The sequence below is a fragment of the Pelodiscus sinensis genome, chromosome 2, assembly GCF_052426305.1.
Source record: "Pelodiscus sinensis isolate ZL-2025 chromosome 2, ASM5242630v1, whole genome shotgun sequence".
In the NCBI taxonomy this organism is placed as follows: Eukaryota; Metazoa; Chordata; order Testudines; family Trionychidae; genus Pelodiscus; species Pelodiscus sinensis.
Genome location: NC_143053.1, coordinates 149,378,213 through 149,396,129, shown reverse-complemented (window position 1 = coordinate 149,396,129; position 17,917 = coordinate 149,378,213). Strand labels below are relative to the sequence as shown.

The 17,917-nt window shown below is 41.0% G+C and overlaps 1 protein-coding gene across 2 annotated transcripts in view; it reads left to right on the top strand.

Annotated features, from left to right (window-relative positions):
• The window catches only part of STX17 (syntaxin 17), a 65,206-nt gene that overhangs the window by 35,606 nt on the left and 11,683 nt on the right, over nucleotides 1-17,917 (top strand). For both annotated transcript variants that reach the window (XM_075921599.2, XM_075921598.2), the window contains exon 4: nucleotides 11,160-11,391. In XM_075921599.2, coding sequence (XP_075777714.1) covers nucleotides 11,160-11,391 — 232 coding nt within the window. The remainder of the gene's footprint in view (nucleotides 1-11,159; nucleotides 11,392-17,917) is intronic.

The following is a 17,917-nucleotide window of genomic DNA, read 5'->3' as shown; positions in this document are numbered from 1 at the left end:
TCACTCAGACCCAAAAAAAAGGGAATATCATCTTTATAGTTGGCTGGTATCTCTCTCATAATGCTTTAGATGCCTTCTCCCTGTTCACCTGTCTTCTCTGAAGATCTCTCCCTTCACCCTTGAACCAGTCTTTACGCCAACGAGGGTCAACCTCGGCTAGGGAGTGGACCACATAAGTGGCCCTCCTTCATCTCAGTGGGTCACACAATTATCATAACCAAGATGGTCTCCTAAGATAGGATAGTTTTGCTAATTCTGCTTGCATATATAGAATTTGTAAGGTATGTTGATTGAACTGTAGCAGCACTTTGGATTCAGAGGAAGTGTATGACTCTTACAATGCTGTATGCAATCAGCATGCACCTCATTTCACTTGCCTTTGCTTTAGGTGTGTGTCATTTTTGTAATACCAGTAGGAAAAAACCCTTTGTGGATGAATAGCAACAGAGTTTGGCAATCCTGTGCGGGGCAATGGTAAACAAAATGTCTCACAGGCCACACATAGTCTATGAACCTCAGTGGGCCACAGGTTGCTCACCATTGCTTTATGCACGTAAGAAAACATACCCCACAAATAGTTAGGGCCACCTGTAAATAATGTGAATGGAGTAAATAGTAAAGTGACAGAGAAGGTAATGCACACATAGGCCGAACAAGAAAAATACAAAAACTTACCAAGAAAAAAAGTTTTAAAATTGTGAATTTAAAAATTAAATGCATAAGAGCAAGGAATAAGGAATATCAAGCAATCGTACATGTCCATATAGTAATCTGTGCCAACTATTTACTTGTATTCTTGCCCATAATTGCTTTTCAGGAAAAAAAGCATAACTCCACCACATACCCTAGTATCATTAGTGTTCTGGAACATCCAAAGTTTTTCATTGTTGTTGGTAAGTAATACCTAGGCTGCATTATGTTACCCTACAATCCACAGAATGCAAATATTTCTGAATTGACTTTTGGAGTCCTTAAAAGCCTCATGAAGGGACATTCCAAAAATAAATAGCATAGGAATGAGGAAGCAAGCACCAATTGTACATGTTCTTATGCTTGTGAATAATCCCATTTCAGTCAATAGAACCACTCCTGAGTAAAATTATGCAGACTGACAAGGTGTTGGCAGGATTTGGGACATAATGAGAAGAGTGATAAAAGTTTCTTGCCTTATGACCGTTATCAAGCATAGCTCCTGATGAGCGGGGTGTATTTCTACTGGTTATTCAGTACCTCTTGTTTCTTTTTGCAGTTTTGTTTCCTATGTCAAGATTAGGAAGCATAACTATGATAGGATGTTAGCCCTCTTGGCTAATTCCCTGAGCTCCATTCTGAATCTCATGTTCCTTGATTTGTGCATGCTTCTGTTTTGTATGTGATTTTTTTTATCTATTTTTCCTTCTCTGATGATACACCACTGTATATAGGGGATATAATTCTGCCTACTGGCAATGAATTTGTGTCTAAGAAGTAAAAAAACCCAAACTTTTGAATACTAATAAAATTGAAATGCTGCTCCTTGGGGGCACACTAACTTAAGATTGGTGTCTTCAGTTTACCTCAATGGAAGTAATATTAGAATTTGTAGAATCCGGTATTGTTCCTTCAGCACTAGACTACAAGATGGGCTTTATGCTGGAACACACAACAAGAATGTTTCTAAATATTTTCTTTGACCGTATCCGAATGTTGTCAGAGTTTTTCCTTTGTTATCAAAATAAAAGGAGATTCTGATTCACATTGTCATAGCACCTAAGCTTGAGTATTCTTATTACTCACTGTATTAAATGTTCTATCCAGGAAACCTACACGTGGAACCACTCTATCATCCTAAATGTTAGAACGTCTGAAAATGAACAGTGAATGGAGTCAGCCATTTCCTTTTTGACACAAAACCTCTCTCATTCTCAATCACATCCAGTTTATGTTTCTTCAGAACTTTAACTTTGCTCCCCTTTTTTGTTCTGTGATAGAAAAATATTGTTTATTAAATACAGTGTAAAGATTTGGAAACTGGGAAAGTCCCAGTGTATGTTAAGTTACATTTAGAGTTCTATACAGTTTTCTGATTCCCATTGTTAATAGCACCTAGACCTGAGTAGTTTCATTATTTTCTGAATTCTTGCTAAATCAGTAGGAGTCAGTAGGAATTGCAGGTGGTCAATACCTATGAAAATGAGGCCTTAGACATTTTAACTTTGGCACCTGAAATTTGTGGACGCTTCTGAGAACTTGCACTCAAACTCTGTCTCTCCACCTCACTTTCTATATCTGTACAATGGGAATAATGCATGTTACTCTGTTAAAATATGTTGACATCTAGGGATGGAAGCATAATATAAGAACAATAATATAAGTAGTGCTGTTTTATTTTCTAGCAAGATATATAAACAGTCTCACATTCATTTTAGTACAGTAGTTAATTTTTTTGTGGAGAATTAGCAGATCAAGATTCCAGTTATTTTAAAGAAACATTCCAGGTCTTACAAACTAAGCTTCACAACTTCAAAATACAGGAGCTAAGATAAAGGGGACCATGCTTCCACATCACTTGATACAGGTTGATTTAAAAAAAAAAAAAAAAAAAAAAAAGCAGAATCAAATTTGTGAGGGGAAAGATAAAAGAATAGTATGGTTCCATTATCCACCCATAAACTAAGTTCCACCCATTTTACACCACTATAATGAGAAGCCACTTACAATAGATTCTGCAGATATTCAAAATATGATCACACATTCTATGCTGCATTTTGGTGGGCTCTTTGGGCTTGGCTTCCTTCATGAGATTCGGATGCTTTGCCTTGGCAGCTTGGCCTTGGCTTCTTGATTGGAGGGTTAGAAATTGTGGCACAAGGATGGAATATTATGGATGATAGATGGTGCAGATCTTCATGTGATCCTCTGTCTCCTTGTTTACAAGCTTAGATTTACAATAAAATAGTGACATTTTAAATGTATCTCTTTAGTAATGGGCTAGTTTATGTATTTTGGAGCTGTTGTTTTAGAGACTCTATGAATTCCGGCTGATATCATTCTGTTGCTTACATTCAGGCCTTATTCATACTTGTGGGAATTTGCCACAGTTACAGCTGTCTGTGAGTAGCCATCAATGTAGTTGTAATGGTGCAGCGTCCTAGGATAGTGGTATATTTTATTCTTGTTTCAAGCAGGGTAAAATGCACCAGTGTGAATTAAGGCTTACAGTAGCTTTGTCCATCAATACTGGTGCAGATATACCCTAGGTGGCCAGCCACCAGTGTATCTACACTACCATGTTATTTCGAAATAGCTTATTTTGAAATAACGCATCTACACAGAAAATGCATTTCTAAATAGCATTTTGTTATTTTGAAATATCGCATCCCCACTGAGTGGACTGTGAATCACATTTAAAGCTGGCTGGAACCAGTTCTGGCAGGGCACTAGGTCAGGACTTACTGTCTGGGGCTGCTGCCTGAGGCTATCTGAGGTCTGTGCTTAAAGGGACCCCCCCCCTGGACAGCCAGTTCTTAGCTTTCCCTGCTTGCTTGCCTGCCTCGCTGAAGGACAGCAAAGCATTTTTGTCTCTGCCAGCTTTGGTTGCCCTCACTCGAGACACCACAGCACTCTGCAGTATGGAGCCAGAGCTGCTCCTGGGCACTCTGGTGCTTCTCTTGGATGTGTTGCTGTGAGCCTGGCTGCACTTTCTGCAGGCTGCCATCTGGGAGGTCCATTGGAGGGCTGTTAGTATACAGGAAGCCCTGCGGGAGAGCTTCTACCCTGAGGAGCACTAAGAGCCTCCCTGGTCTGCCCCACTGGGGCCTTGTACCTCATTCCTTCCTCACGTCCTTCCACTTACCCCTCCCTAAGCCCCCTTCCTGATGTCAAAATACATGTATTTTCATGAACACAAACTCTCTTTATTTAACAAAACTGAGGGGGAGGGAATGAAATACTGGTGAGACTGGGGAAGGGAGGCGGAGAGGGTGGGAGAGGGGAGGGGGAAACCTGGGAGGAGGGAGCTGGAAGGGGGAAGCAAGGGGAAGAAGGGGGAGGGGAAGCTCAGGGTTGGGGGTCTTGCTGGACCAACTTAATTTTCATGCAAACCTGCTCCTGGGTTTGCATGTGGTCTTTGGTGGCCAGGCTGGCAGCTATTCTGCCATAGACAGCCGTGTTCCTCCATCTAGTGTGGAGATCATGGACGTTGGGGGCATCCTTCCCAAACCTGAATAAAGTCCATGATCTCCCCCCTGGACCAGGAAGATGCCCACCTGCTCTGGGCTCTGGCAGGCTCCTGGGAGCTGGCAGACTGTTCCTGGGGAGCGGTGGCTTGCTGGCTTATGTTTTGGGGCCACTGGGTCGGGGCAGTGACTGCTGGCTCTGGGTTGGCAGGCTTGGAGCAGGCACAAGCACTGGCACTGTAGCCAAAGTCAACCCCTTTAAGGGCTCTGGGGAGTGGGGAGGAAGAGGAGTGTTCTTGGTTGAGGCTAGAGTTGCCACCAGGGCACTCTGGGAAGGCTGGAGGCCCCCTATTTCGATATAAGTGTCTACACAGCACTTATTTCGAAATAGCTATTTCGAATTTGGCTTTATTCCTCGTAGAATGAGGTTTATGAAATTCAAAATAAGTGCTCCGCTATTTCGAATTAATTTCGAAATAGCGGTTTGGCTGTTTAGATGCTAGGAAAGTTATTTCGAAATAACTTTGATGTGTAAACATACCCCTCTGGCTAAAATCCCTAAGGACAGACAAGGATTTGGTTCTTGTTTAATATTTTTTCACAGCAGCGAGAGCTGAAGACTTTCTTAAAATGAGAGTTTATATCAGTGGTTCTCAACTTATTTACTGTACAGAGCTATGTGGCATACAATATACACACACACACAACACCTGAGGCTGTCACATGGGCCACACACACACACTACCTGAGGATGTCACATGGGCCACAACTGTGTGCTGATTGGGCCGTGGGTTGAGAATCACTGGTTTAGATTTTGGAAGACAAGTTTGGGGGAGGTAGGTATATGCTGTGTACATGTGTACTGCTCTGATACAAACCTGAACAAAAAAAATTGCCTAATTTGTCAAAGATCTGAGGGGATTTCCCATTCAAGAGGTTTACTAGAAGTTCTGATTTTTTCTGGAAAAAGTATTAGCCACCTCTGGCTATTATTCAATTTTTTGTTCCTTCTAAACTACAGGCAGTCCCCGAGTTACGCGGATCCGACTTATGTCGGATCCGCAGTTACAAACGGGGCCCTCTCCCTGGTCTCCAGCAGACCAGGGAGAGGAAGCAAAGCGGCGGAGCACGCGGGCAGCGGACAGCCCAGACGCGTCTGGGCTGTCCGCTGCCCGCGTGTTCCGCCGCTTTGCTCTGCTTTGCTCCCCGCCCCCCCTGGTCTGCAGACCAGGGGACGGGGGAGCAAAGCGGCGGAACACGCGGGCAGCAGTTTCAGCAGCAGCTGACCTGGGGATGCCTGGGGTTCTTAAGTTGAATCTGTATGTAAGTCAGAACTGGCATCCAGATTCAGCCGCTGTTGAAACTGATCAGTTTCAGCAGCGGCTGAATCTGGACGCCAGTTCCGACTTACGTACAGATTCAACTTAAGAACAAACCTACAGTCCCTATCTTGTACGTAACCCGGGGACTGCCTGTACTACAAAGGGCGGTTTCTGTTTGTATTGTTGTTTTCGGTATCATCTGAGAATAAAGATAGGATAATGGTCTTTGTTCTGGAGACAAAACAGCGTGATAAAATGTATCCATGTACATTTCACACTCATTTCTGTTCATACTGTTCTTTGGAGAGACTGATGCAAGCTCACCAGAAGAAGTAATTAGATCTGTGCCTAGATATTGCCATTTTGGCAAGAAACAAATTCCAAATGTCTCCTAAAAAGAGAAGTTGATTTTTCTGGATTGCGATTATGATGATCAATTTTTGGCTGCTGTAAAACAAGAATTAATGTGAAATGATAGGAAGAATTGTCTAATTTGATTTAAATGAAGACTATGGGGAATATTATATCAGATTCCTATTTCAATTCAGTATCTTATAATGCTATACTTTGTGTCTTTCATATTTTCATTTTTGGTAATCAATGTTTATGTGGGATTCATTTTAAATACTGCAGTTTAAGATTAGCTAATACTACTATTCATTTAAACATACAGTATTGTATACGCTTGATTAATTTGACAATTGATTTTTGTGAATCAATAGTTCTCTGCTCTCTTTGCTTGCTTAATGCGCCTTTTATAGTGTCATTCCCCTCAATGTGGTGTGTGTTTTTGGAAGCTGGATTAATTTCCTTCATCTATAGTAATATTTCTGTCATATGGGGGAGGTTCTTCACTTATTTATAAAAATAAAATAAATTGTATCCAGGATGTGTAATTAAAACAAACAACTTCCACCTTAGGGATGTAAGCAAATAGTGAACTATACAATATGCATATGCTTATCAGATAGTCAGCTAGTGACTTGACTAGTTGCTTCCCCCTGCCTTGCTGCTTCTATTGTGGGCCAGGGAGCAGGAGCCACCCCTCCCCCCCTGCCTTCCCTTTCCCGGCACCATCTCCGGGGGAAGGGGGCCAGAGGAGGCAGAGGTGTAGTGTGAGCGTGGGCGTGAGCCAGGAATCAGCTGTCCTGGCTCGAACGCAGTCCCCCCGCTGCACTTGTGCTTTTTTAAAAAAATGTATTCATTCATTATTTGTACATAGTGGAAGAGCTTTGACAGTATAGACTGAAGGAGCTGGATATCAGAGTATGCATATCCCACTGCTTAGATGGAGCATTCCCTTGAGAGGTAGGAGTTCAACAGGGGCCTTCCATCTCCCTCCCTGAGGGGGGAGAGGGAGGGGAACTGGGCTTCCCATATGCCAGGTGAATATTCTAAACAATTGTCTAAACGTTACAAGTTGGGTGGCACCGCCACCACCTCCTCCAGGACCGCGTCCTATAGTGGCCACATTTTGAATGGGACCCAATCTGGTAGGCTGCTCCCACCTATTGGATTGGACACTGTGATTTAGGTGGACAAAAACACCTGTGTTCCACCAGTGTGTGAACTGCTTTGAAGCATAGGTGTGAGAGAGGCCTCAAGATGCCTAGCAGGAAGCAGTGATGTGCATGCTCAGAGGTGGAAACTTTTGTCCTGAAAACTAAGGCACCGAGTGAGTTTAGGTACCTACACGGTTTGATGGGAATTCTTGAATCACCGTGAGCCTATCACTGGGATGTAAGTGCCCAAGTCTGAGGGCTTGGCACCTCAGTATCTTTGTGTATCTGAGCCTGATGCGTGCCATCCCCACTGCTTCATTTAAATGAGTAATTCTGAAAGACTTTGTTTAGATAAAGGAGATATACAAGCAGGTAATCCTGTATCTACAGATCCTTCTTTGCTGAATTATTCCTTTACCTCCTTTACACAGATGCTGTGGAGCTTTCTTATCCCTGCTGTCATGATAGGTAAAATGTTTCCATGAGCAGACATCATGTTCTCCTTGCACACTCAAAAACACACAGTTTTCCAGGTGTCTACCAGTATTTCCGTGAGGTGCAATGTGACCAGTGTTTGTGTGCAGATGATACTTTGTGACTTCCATAGCTCCTACAGAGCTGGTCGTAGGAGTGGGCTGCCAATTGGTTAGGACTGGCTCTGGAGAGAGGTATATCTTCACTCAGACAGCAGTGATAGTAGTAGTTACACCTTTGAAAGGCCTAGTATCGTTGGAGATGTATGAAAAATTATGTCCCTTGGTTTAATCTGCTCAACAGATGTATCCTTCACTTTTCTTAGCACAGTTATACCCTAGCTAGGCCACTTGCTCTGTAGCAATACTAGCTTTCCCCTATTTTCCTCTCCTCTCTTTCTTCCCCCCCATTAGGTTCCTCCTCTCCCCCCCACATACGGTAGCCTAATTTAACCCTAATTGTCTCTGTTCCACCACCAATACAGTTTTTTTTAATTTTGGGGATCTAAAGTGTTTGTTGGATATGAGTGCTGATGCTGGCTGACTTAGATATTTCCTGGAAATAGCAATGCAGCTGCAATTATGGATGTAGTGTCTTTGAGCAACTAGAGCAGGGTGCCTGATATTTTATTCCTAATCTGCCAATGACTCATCATGTCAGCATTTGACTATGGGCAAGACATTTTATCTTGTTTGTACTTTTCTTTCCCAATATGTGAAATGGTTATAGCCTCTCTTTGCACTTAGAATTCCTTGGATGAAAATATTTTATATATATGTAAAGTATTGTTATCTTTAACACACCATTTTGTTTGACAATGTGTAATTCCCTCTTAACCTACCCAAATCAGTTAGATAACAAAAACAAAATTAACCCACATTTCCAACCCCCTTCCACACATCAGGCTGAATATTTTCTGTGAAAGGAAGTGAGGGAGGATAGTACTCCTAACAGAAGAAAGTTTGTACAAAGAAAACAAGAGGACACAGTACAACTGCTGGGAATTCAGATATGCTTTGATGAACGTTCTTTCCCCCTTTCTCCAAGGGAACCCCAAGCAGTGGTCAATGATGCTTTAGGGGCAAAATCAATAAAATTGCAGATTCTGTGCTATCTGTGATCCTGTGGTAAAACCTCAGCCTTTAATTGTAAGACGCTAATGTCCTTAACAAGAAATAACTATGTGCATTGATATAATTATTCAGAGTTCAAGTAAGTCTTCAACATGTTAAATTCACATCAGGCTCTGATCCATAGTGTATGGAATTCTTGAAATTCCAAATAGTCTGACACACATTAAAGCCCAATTCTCCAGGAATTGTCTACAGAGGGCATGCTGACAGCTATGGTAAGTGTATATAGGGTGAGATGATTCAGTCTCTGTCCAAATCTTGTGCAGGGCAGAGATGCAGGAACTCTATAAATACATATAGAATACAGTGTCTGCTTTGCAAAATATGCTGAAGATATCAGATGTCATAGCAGATGAGTTTGTTACATCCACTAGGGTCGGGTTCAGAAACATTTATAGTGTTGAACCCATCTTCATTGGGGCTGTGTCTACACTGGCATGAATTTCCAGAAATGCTTAAAACGGAATACTATTCCGTTTTCAGTTTTTCCGGAAAAGGAGCGTCTACATTGGCAGGCTGCTTTTCCGGAAAAGCCCTTTTTCCGGAAAAGCGTCTGTGGCCAATGTAGACGCGCTTTTCCGGAAAAGAGCCCCGATCGCCATTTTCGCGATCGGGGCTTTTTTCCGGAAAAGACTACTGGGCTGTCTACACTGGCCCTTTTCCGGAACAGTGTTCCGGAATAAGGACTTATGCCTGAGCGGGAGCAGAATAGTTTTTCCGGAATAGCGGCTGATTTTGTACAGTAGAGCATCGTTGCTTTTCCGGAAATTCAAGGGCCAGTGTAGACAGCTCGCAGCTTATTCCGGAAAAGCGGCTGATTTTCCGGAATAAGTGGCCCAGTGTAGACACAGCCAGAGAGTTTGTCTAGTGGACAACTCCCCTTGTGGTGAGAGAGGTTGTTTACCTGTGGTTACGGTGAAGTTTGCTCTTGCAGGTCAGGTTAGCTTTTGTGATATTTAGATCAATCTGTTTGATGAAATGGGAAACTTTGAGATAATTTTTCCCTTTGGTGTTCAGTGCATTTTTCTGCTATTACTGACATGGCAGCAAGAACTGGAACACTGCAGCCTGGGCAAAATATGGCCTGCGAGCCAGATCTGGCCCCCCAAGCCACCAGATCAGGCCCATGGACACTGCGGGGAACCCCAGGCAGGCTCTCTGCTTGCTTCGCCCCACCTACACCTCACTCAGAAACTTGCTTTAAAATCTGTGAGCCTGGAGTGGAGGGGGAAGGCTTTAGGATCTGCTCCCGCCCCCAGCTCAATCCCATTAGCCAGTTTTTGGCCAGAAACCGGCCAGTGGAGCTGCCTATTTCAATAACAGGCAGCCAAGAAGCACCACACCTCTTTCCTCTGGGGCTGGTAGTTATTCACAAAGCACATGGCGATAGCATGTACAGGGATGGAGCAGGCAGGCTGCTTCAGGAAAGTGTATGGCTGCAGGCTGGTAAGACTTCTGGCCACAGCCTGCTTCTGGCACCCCAGCTCTTCCTCCCCCAACTCTCTGCCTCCCACATTCCCAAATCCTCTGCCTCCCTCCTGCACCCATATCCCTTCCCAGATCTGGTACCCCAATCCTCTGCCCCGGATCCTAGTCCCCTCCTGTCCTAGCTCACAACCCATATCCCTGCGCCTCCCTCTGCACCCCAGTCAAGTGGTCCAGGTCACAACCAACTCCTCCACCCAAACTCCCTTCCTTACCCGAAGTGCCCTTCTGTGCCTAACCTCTACCCCAGACCCCTCACTTCCTCTGTTAATACCATGGAAGAGTGCGGCCCTCAACCACTTTCCAAATTCTTCAAGTGCCCCCACCCCCATCAAAAATTATTGCCCACCCCTGCTCTAAGGGCACAATGGGACATGTGATTAAATATCCATGGGAGGATCCAGTTTCCAAGAGGGGTGAGTGATTGGTGCTTTGCCTGTCTGTGTTAAGGGTTACATTTGTGCTGCTATATTGGGGCACATTCATAAGGAAGACAAAGTCTTAAATTCGACATCTGTAATCAGGGCTGTAGTTGGCTCCTTAGGTATCAAATGTCAGTGGCTACTCTCCTGTGTACAGCCAGTTTATTAGAATGGGTGAGAGGTTGAAGAACTAGTGAAATCTGCCTTGAGTTGCTGGTTATCTGGTGGAGTATGTGGGTTGATCTGGTTCCAGAGAAAAAACTCTTAGATACAAGTTGTCACAAGCATAGGAAATGATGTGCTGTGAGAAGAGAGATCTGTGCACAGATAGACCATACACAAAAAGTGGGAAAAGAATATTACATTCTTATATCTTGTGCAAAATATGCCTGTTATTTCCCGGGTGCAACAGAGTTTTGTGTAGAAAATTTTCATTTAATTAGAATAAAATTAAGGCATTTGGTTGTTTGAGAAGAAGGCCCTTTTGAATTTTTATTTTTTACAACTTACACAACTTTAAAATGTAATTTTTTATTATTTAAAAATTAAAATAACTGTAGTTAATTTGTGTCCCCCCTCCTTGAAAGAAGTGTGTAGAAGTAGCAGTATTCCAGAAGTAGCAGTATTCCAGAAAGTTACAAATAAACTTTTAAAACTATTGCAGCAACTGCGAGCTAATATCCGAGAGATGGAGAAACTTTGTTTACGGGTTCGACTGGAAGATAAACAAACTCTGCAAAGAATGATAAATCCAGTTAAAGAGGAAGCTTCATTTGCCATAAAAGAATTTCTACAACTCCATTCAGAATCTGCAGAAGAACTTAAAAGACAGTTTAATGAACAGGAGGGCACCTCTTTAAAATCTCCTCTAATCAGCTCTGCAACAGTAGGAGGAGGTAATAGAATTTCATTTTTCAATTAACTGAATTGTGGTATTTTTGGATTTACTTATGATCGTATATTTGCTGGGTTTTCTGACCAGATATTGTGGGACTAAATAGATGAGACTTCAGTTTAGTAAAAAATAAATTATTCCTGTATGACAAGAGGTGAATATAACTTTTATATACCACAGTTTTTTCACTATTTGTGGAATACAGATTCCTACTGCCGTGTGTGTAGTTAATAATTGGTTTAATCAGCTATTCAAGGAGAAGAAAAAAATGGTAGCCTAGTAAATGCAATTAAGTAATAAGAGCACTACATTGTACAGTACAAGCAATCTTGGAGATATTGTAGTTTTCTTTTTCCACTGCTCTGTAATGGTAACCACTTACTACATTTTCATTTAATTCATTATCTAAAACATCAAGATGAAAACAATTCTGATATCATCACTGAATGCCTCAATCAGGAGATGTAGATATAAAGTTGAGTATAAAGTGCTGGTGACATAAAAGTTTATCTTCTATGTAATTGGCAGTGAAGCAATAAACGTTCAAGACTATTATGTGAGATCTTGAAAGCATATTATATTATGTTATAGATCATTCAAGGATGGGTCTGGTTAACTTGCCACTAGCTTTTTCTGATTTCTCTACTTTCAGGCAAACTGTGTGTTGCACTTACTTTCTTCTCTTACTCCCCCTCCCCCCTGCTTCCCTTCCTTACATTTCAAGCCAAATCTGCAGTAAGCTGCTAACTTCTGAATTGCTCTTGAGAAGGACTGACCATTAGAATTAAGCCAACGCATCCTCATACCAAAAAGTATGAAGATTAGTATTGGTTAAGATACTTTACAAATCTCACGTTTTTTAATTTAAAAAACATACTTTCATTCAGTAACCTCACTACGTCATACAGTACAATTTCCTATCAGGACATTTTATCAAATCTAGCTGTTGCATTTATAAAGTGATAATCTTCATATTATCTAGTTCTGTCTCCTTGTTGACATAGAAGTTCTTTCTATAGGGAACTGCAGGGAGAATTGTGTGCATAGAAGTTCTTTCTATAGGGAACTGCAGGGAGAATTGTGTGCAATGTCACCAGCAAGAGGGAAAGTCTTTTCACAGCCAAAAAAAGATGACAAAATAAGTAATAAATGTGAAATGTCTTTTTTAAAACAAGGTTAGCATCTTGATCTGAATGATTATAGTGTTTTAATTATAATGTTAAAAACATGGGTCATTTTGGATCAGTAGTTAAAAAACAAGAAACTGATCAGAATTTTTGGAAGGACAGGCATTTCTATAATAAAATATTGGAATGATACTGACAAGTTAGCTCAGGAATGCAGATGTAGTTCACCTCAAGTAAAGTGAAGCAGACAGTTTGAGTATAATTATATAGGATTTTTTAAAAAAGTTTGTCTGAATATGAAAGCAGCTCTTTGAATTCATGGGGCAGCTGTAATATAACATTGCCTGTTCTTTTGTATTTGGAGGCTGCAGATTGGAAAGCAGATCTTCGCTATGAATCTTAATCAAAGAAACTTCCTTACACTCCACTTCTTTTTAGCATGTTGCTTCCAATCTGGCAGAGAAGTGAAGAGTTTACAAATTCAAATAGCCCATTTAGGAGAGGTGTCAAAGAAATGTTTCAGCCCTTTCCACTGTCCCCCATCTCAAGTCCAATAGGAATCTAATTTAATTCCATTTTAAACAAATATTAACAAAAGGTGAGACTCCACTTTTAAAATTACTAACATTCTTTTTAACCAGTATATTGAATTTTCCCAAGAACTAGATTTTTATCTTGAGTGTAATGAAGTGTGAAGGCACTTTGTAAAGTATGCAGAGGTGTGTTTTGTTACTGCAGTTCTGAGGAGATATAGCTGATGTTGAGGAAGCATATCCATTCCAAGTCCTATCACAAACTTTTTGCATGCAAATTTCTCATTTGTCGTTTCAGTCCATAGGTGCTCTTTCTTTTGTTTTTGAAATGGGGAGGGAAATTTTTTTTTGGGGGGAAAAAAAAAACCTGGCTGGAGCCTTCTTACAAGGTGCGAAATGCTCTTGAAGGTGGAGAAGTCATGAAAGGCTCATTGTGTCACTTAAACCGATGATGGGAAGCTCTGAGGAGTCATCCTAATCTGGTGCAGAATAGGTCAGCAGAGAGGAGGCAATTGTATATAAACCTTTTTGAGGCCATTGTAGATAAGGGGCTTTTTCTGTATCCACAGTTCTGTTTAGGAAGCTTCTTTACTCTTAGATTTCTGATAAATAGTTTTATTCGTTATGCATGTTGGCTAAGGCCATGTATACACCTCAGACTTTTTGATCAGTGCAAATGATATGAATGTAAAGCTGCTGTAGCTAGCAATCACACATGCATGTGCATACTTAGCTGCTTGCATTGGCGCTAAGTGTGGTGCACTAGTGGCATGTCTCCTAGTGCAGTTTTCACCGATGACTCCTGCTGGGAACTGTGAGCAAGAGTCAAGATCCCATCATGCAGTTTCTCTTATCGTGCAGCTTTCCCTATCTCATCAACCATTCCTAAAACAGAATTGCAGTGCCTTTTTAAAATCCTACAAACCCACCCCTAGTACTTCTTTGAGAAGAATGGCTCTCCCACAGCTCTGCAGTGTTGATGCTGCAATCATAGGAAGAACAATCTAGTACTTGCACACCCGCAGGAAGTATTTATTACAACAATGGGGCATATGAAGATTTTTCTGAGGACAGATTGCTAAAGAATATAATGAGAAACCATTCAAAGTTGTTGATGGCATTTATAGATCAGCTACATGTCATAAAGCACTGTTTGTAGGCCTGAGAAGTGAACAACTGAGGCTATGTCTGCACTGGAAAGATTTGGCAATGGAAGTACTGTTGAGAGTCATAAGCTGCCAAAAAGAAAGTTGCCAAATCATATTTACACTGCTACCCTCTGCCAACATATCATGGCTACATTGTTAGCTCCCCCCATCCACACAAAGAGCAAAGCAATGTGGGTATGCATCCCACAGTGAACGGCATCACCTTCAGTCACTAGGCACTGTGGGAATGTGCAACGTAGCGCCAGGCATTTTAGGAATGTGAAGAACATCCCATTAACCACTTATTTGCTTCCCAGCCCTCCTAGAGCTTTTGGTTTACTTTTGCTCCATTTTAAACTGACAGCTCTTGCTGCTCACTCAAGCATCTGCTGTGAGAAATCATGGATCCTAGACTCTTCTCCCATGTATTCAACGTGCTTAGGACATTACACATTGCAGCAGCGCTACTTATGCACTTAGTATCAGAGGAAGAAGACTCGGTTGCGGATGACAATGCGAGTGACGGGGACAGCAGCAAAGCGTCATTGCATTGGGCTGTCACAGAGCAGCTGTGCAGAGGAGAGTGTCACTTTTGGGCTAGAGAAACCAGCACTGAGTGGTGGGATCGCATTGTCATACAGGTGTGGGGTGAAGAGCACTGGCTACAGGGCTGTAGGATGCTTAAAGCAACCTTCCTGGAGCTGCGTGCTGACCTGACAATTGATTGTACTTTTAGTAGATTGCAGGGACATTGGTGGTGTTGACTCTCTAGATTAGATTTCAGTGAGAAAAATATCCCAATATTTATACTGCCTGTTGTGATCTGCATATTATCTGTAAGACAAAGAGGGGAACAGCTGCAGTTCTTGTGAAGAGTGGAGGTAGAGCAACCGTCTGCAGAGTTTGAATAGCCCAGATGCAAGGATCATTAGAAGAGCTCAACATGAAGCTCTTTGGCTCAGGGAGGCCTTGAAAAAGCAGTCAGTCACAGTAAAGTGCTATGCTAGATAGTGCTCTGGCAGGCTCTGCAACTTTGGGGGTTGTTAGAAACTGTGTACTCCTCAGTATCGATATATTTATAACTATCACATTGTCTTAACAAACCCATGAAATAAGTGGTGCTTGCATAAGAACGGATGTACTGGATCAGACCAAAGGTCCATCTAGCCCAGTATCCTGTTTTCTGACAGTGGACAATGCCAGATGCCCCAGAGGGAATGAACAGAACAGGTAATCATCAAGTGATCCATCCCCTCAGGGCCTCCCATTCCCAGCTTCTGACAAATAGAGGGTAGGGACACCACTCATGGCCCTATCCCTCATGAATGTATCTAGTTTTTTTTTCAACTCTGTATATAGTCTTAGCCTGCACAACATCTTCTGGCAAAGAGTTCCACAGGATGACTGCATTGTGTGAACAAAGACTTCCTTTAGTTTGAATCTGCTGCCTATTAATTTCATTTGTTGGCTCCTAATTCTTTTGTTATGAAAAATAAATAACATTTCCTTATTCAGTTTCTTCACACTAGTCATGATTTTATAAACTTCTGTCATATCCTCCCCTTAGTCATCTCTGTTAAAATCCAAATGATCAACATCACGTGTCAAACTATACAATGTAAATGTCCTTAAACAATTTCTCAAACAACATTTTTCTTTCTTTACATATTTGTAAATTCTGATTATCCATTGAAATATTTTTTTCACTGTTTGCAAGTAAGGCTAAATCAATATTTATCTATATTTACAGATAAAAATCTAATCCTTTCAAGCCTGCCTATATTTATTTTTCAGAAGCAACATCTCTATGTTCTTATGTAACACTTGCAAAACTTTAACTTCTCGAATCTCATTAAATAATTGTCTGGCCCCATCCACCATAATTTCCTGTAACTGAAAATTTATAAAGGAAGGCTTACCAATAACATTGATAGTAGTTGAAATTCTCTCTCTCTCTCTTTCTCGATAAAAAGATAATGTGTGTAAGGTTTTTTTTTTCTCTTATGGCACAAACTTTTGTTGGTGGAAGAGACAAGTATTTGAGCTTTACAGAGTTCTTCCCGAGATCAAGCTAATGTAAGCAACCAAAGTACATTTAAACAACATAAGGTCAGAATCACAGGGAATATAATCTTAACGGCACCATTCACTAGTAGATATGCATTTAAACTGTCAAGGTTCTAAGGCCCTAGATTTGCACTACCTTGAATCTTCTCCCTCCCCTCCCTTACAGAATATACAATGTGTGTGTGTGTGTGTGTGTGTGTGTGTGTGTGTGTGCACTACCTTGAATCTTCTCCCTCCCCTCCCTTACAGAATATACAATGTGTGTGTGTGTGTGTGTGTGTGTGTGTGTGTGTGTGTGTGTGTGCACTACCTTGAATCTTCTCCCTCCCCTCCCTTACAGAATATACAGTGTGTGTGTGTGTGTGTGTGTGTGTGTGTGTGTGTGTGTGTGTGTGTGTGTGTGTGTGTGTGTGTGTGTGTGTGTGTGTGTGTGTGTGTGGTGTTAAAAACTGTTTGCCAAATACTCTTTTTATTCAGTGGTAGGTGCCTTCAGGATGGATTAATTTAAATCACCAGGCAGAAAACTTTTAACTGGATTGAAATCTTGTTTTGGATTTATACTTTTTAGTTATTTTCCTAATGAAGGGTTCATTCTTATTGGTTGATAAACATTTAAATACGTGTATTTGCAACCAAATACAGCCTTTACAGGAAATTTCGTACATTTTTTTGCAAACCAGCAGGACATACCATATCTGCACACATTTGAACAATGTACAGTTTTCCATATATCTGTTCAGGTTCTTTACTTTTTTTTATGTTAAAAATGTTGAGATGTTTATCTACTGGGTAAACAATTTTTATTTGGGATTCATGTCAAGCTGTATGTACTTGGAAATTGGAATTCAATTAAAATGTACATTTTAAAATTGTTTTTATGCGTTAAATAAAACCACCTTAAAGAAACCTTAAAGGTGTTGGATACGTAAAAAAGTCATTGTTTTTTGCATTTGAAACTGTCTAATTTATTACAGGAATTTTGGTGAATTGCCACATTGTTTCTGATCATCATAGACCAGATTTTTGAATGTATTTGGGTGCTTTAAATAACAGATTGTGAACACATTGTCTCTTTCTTTCAAAAGAATGCCACTAGACCCCTACCTACCATTTAAATCAATTGGCCTTTGTAAACAATGGGAGTCAGGTGCCTAACCTGCTGAGGGGCTTTTAAAAGTGAGATTAGACTTAGCTGCATCTTTTGCTACCTACATACCTTGAAAATCTGGTGGCACATCCTTTGTCGCCTTCCTGATTTTATTCATACATTGGAAAAGGGTAACAAGCCTTCCTGCTTTTTCAGGTCCCTTTTCGTTTTTCTCAGTTTTGAATGAACCTGTCCACTGGAAGATAATTTTTTTTGTGCACCTGCTACCTTAATTGAAACCAGCAGTGATTGAGGCAAAAGCTTTTCTATATAACAGAAACTGAAAGTATTTACACATTTGGAAAAATGTAAATAGTGTGCTCCATTGAGAAGAGTAAAAATAATATGGATTCTTAATGCAACACATGCCCCTGTGATGTACTATAAATTTTGAGTTGACCTGAAAAGTTAGATGGTTTCCCCTGATTTTGTAAATAATTAAAAAAGCAATACCCTTTAGATCATTAAAATCTAAATAACCAACATACCATTTTTTAATTTATTT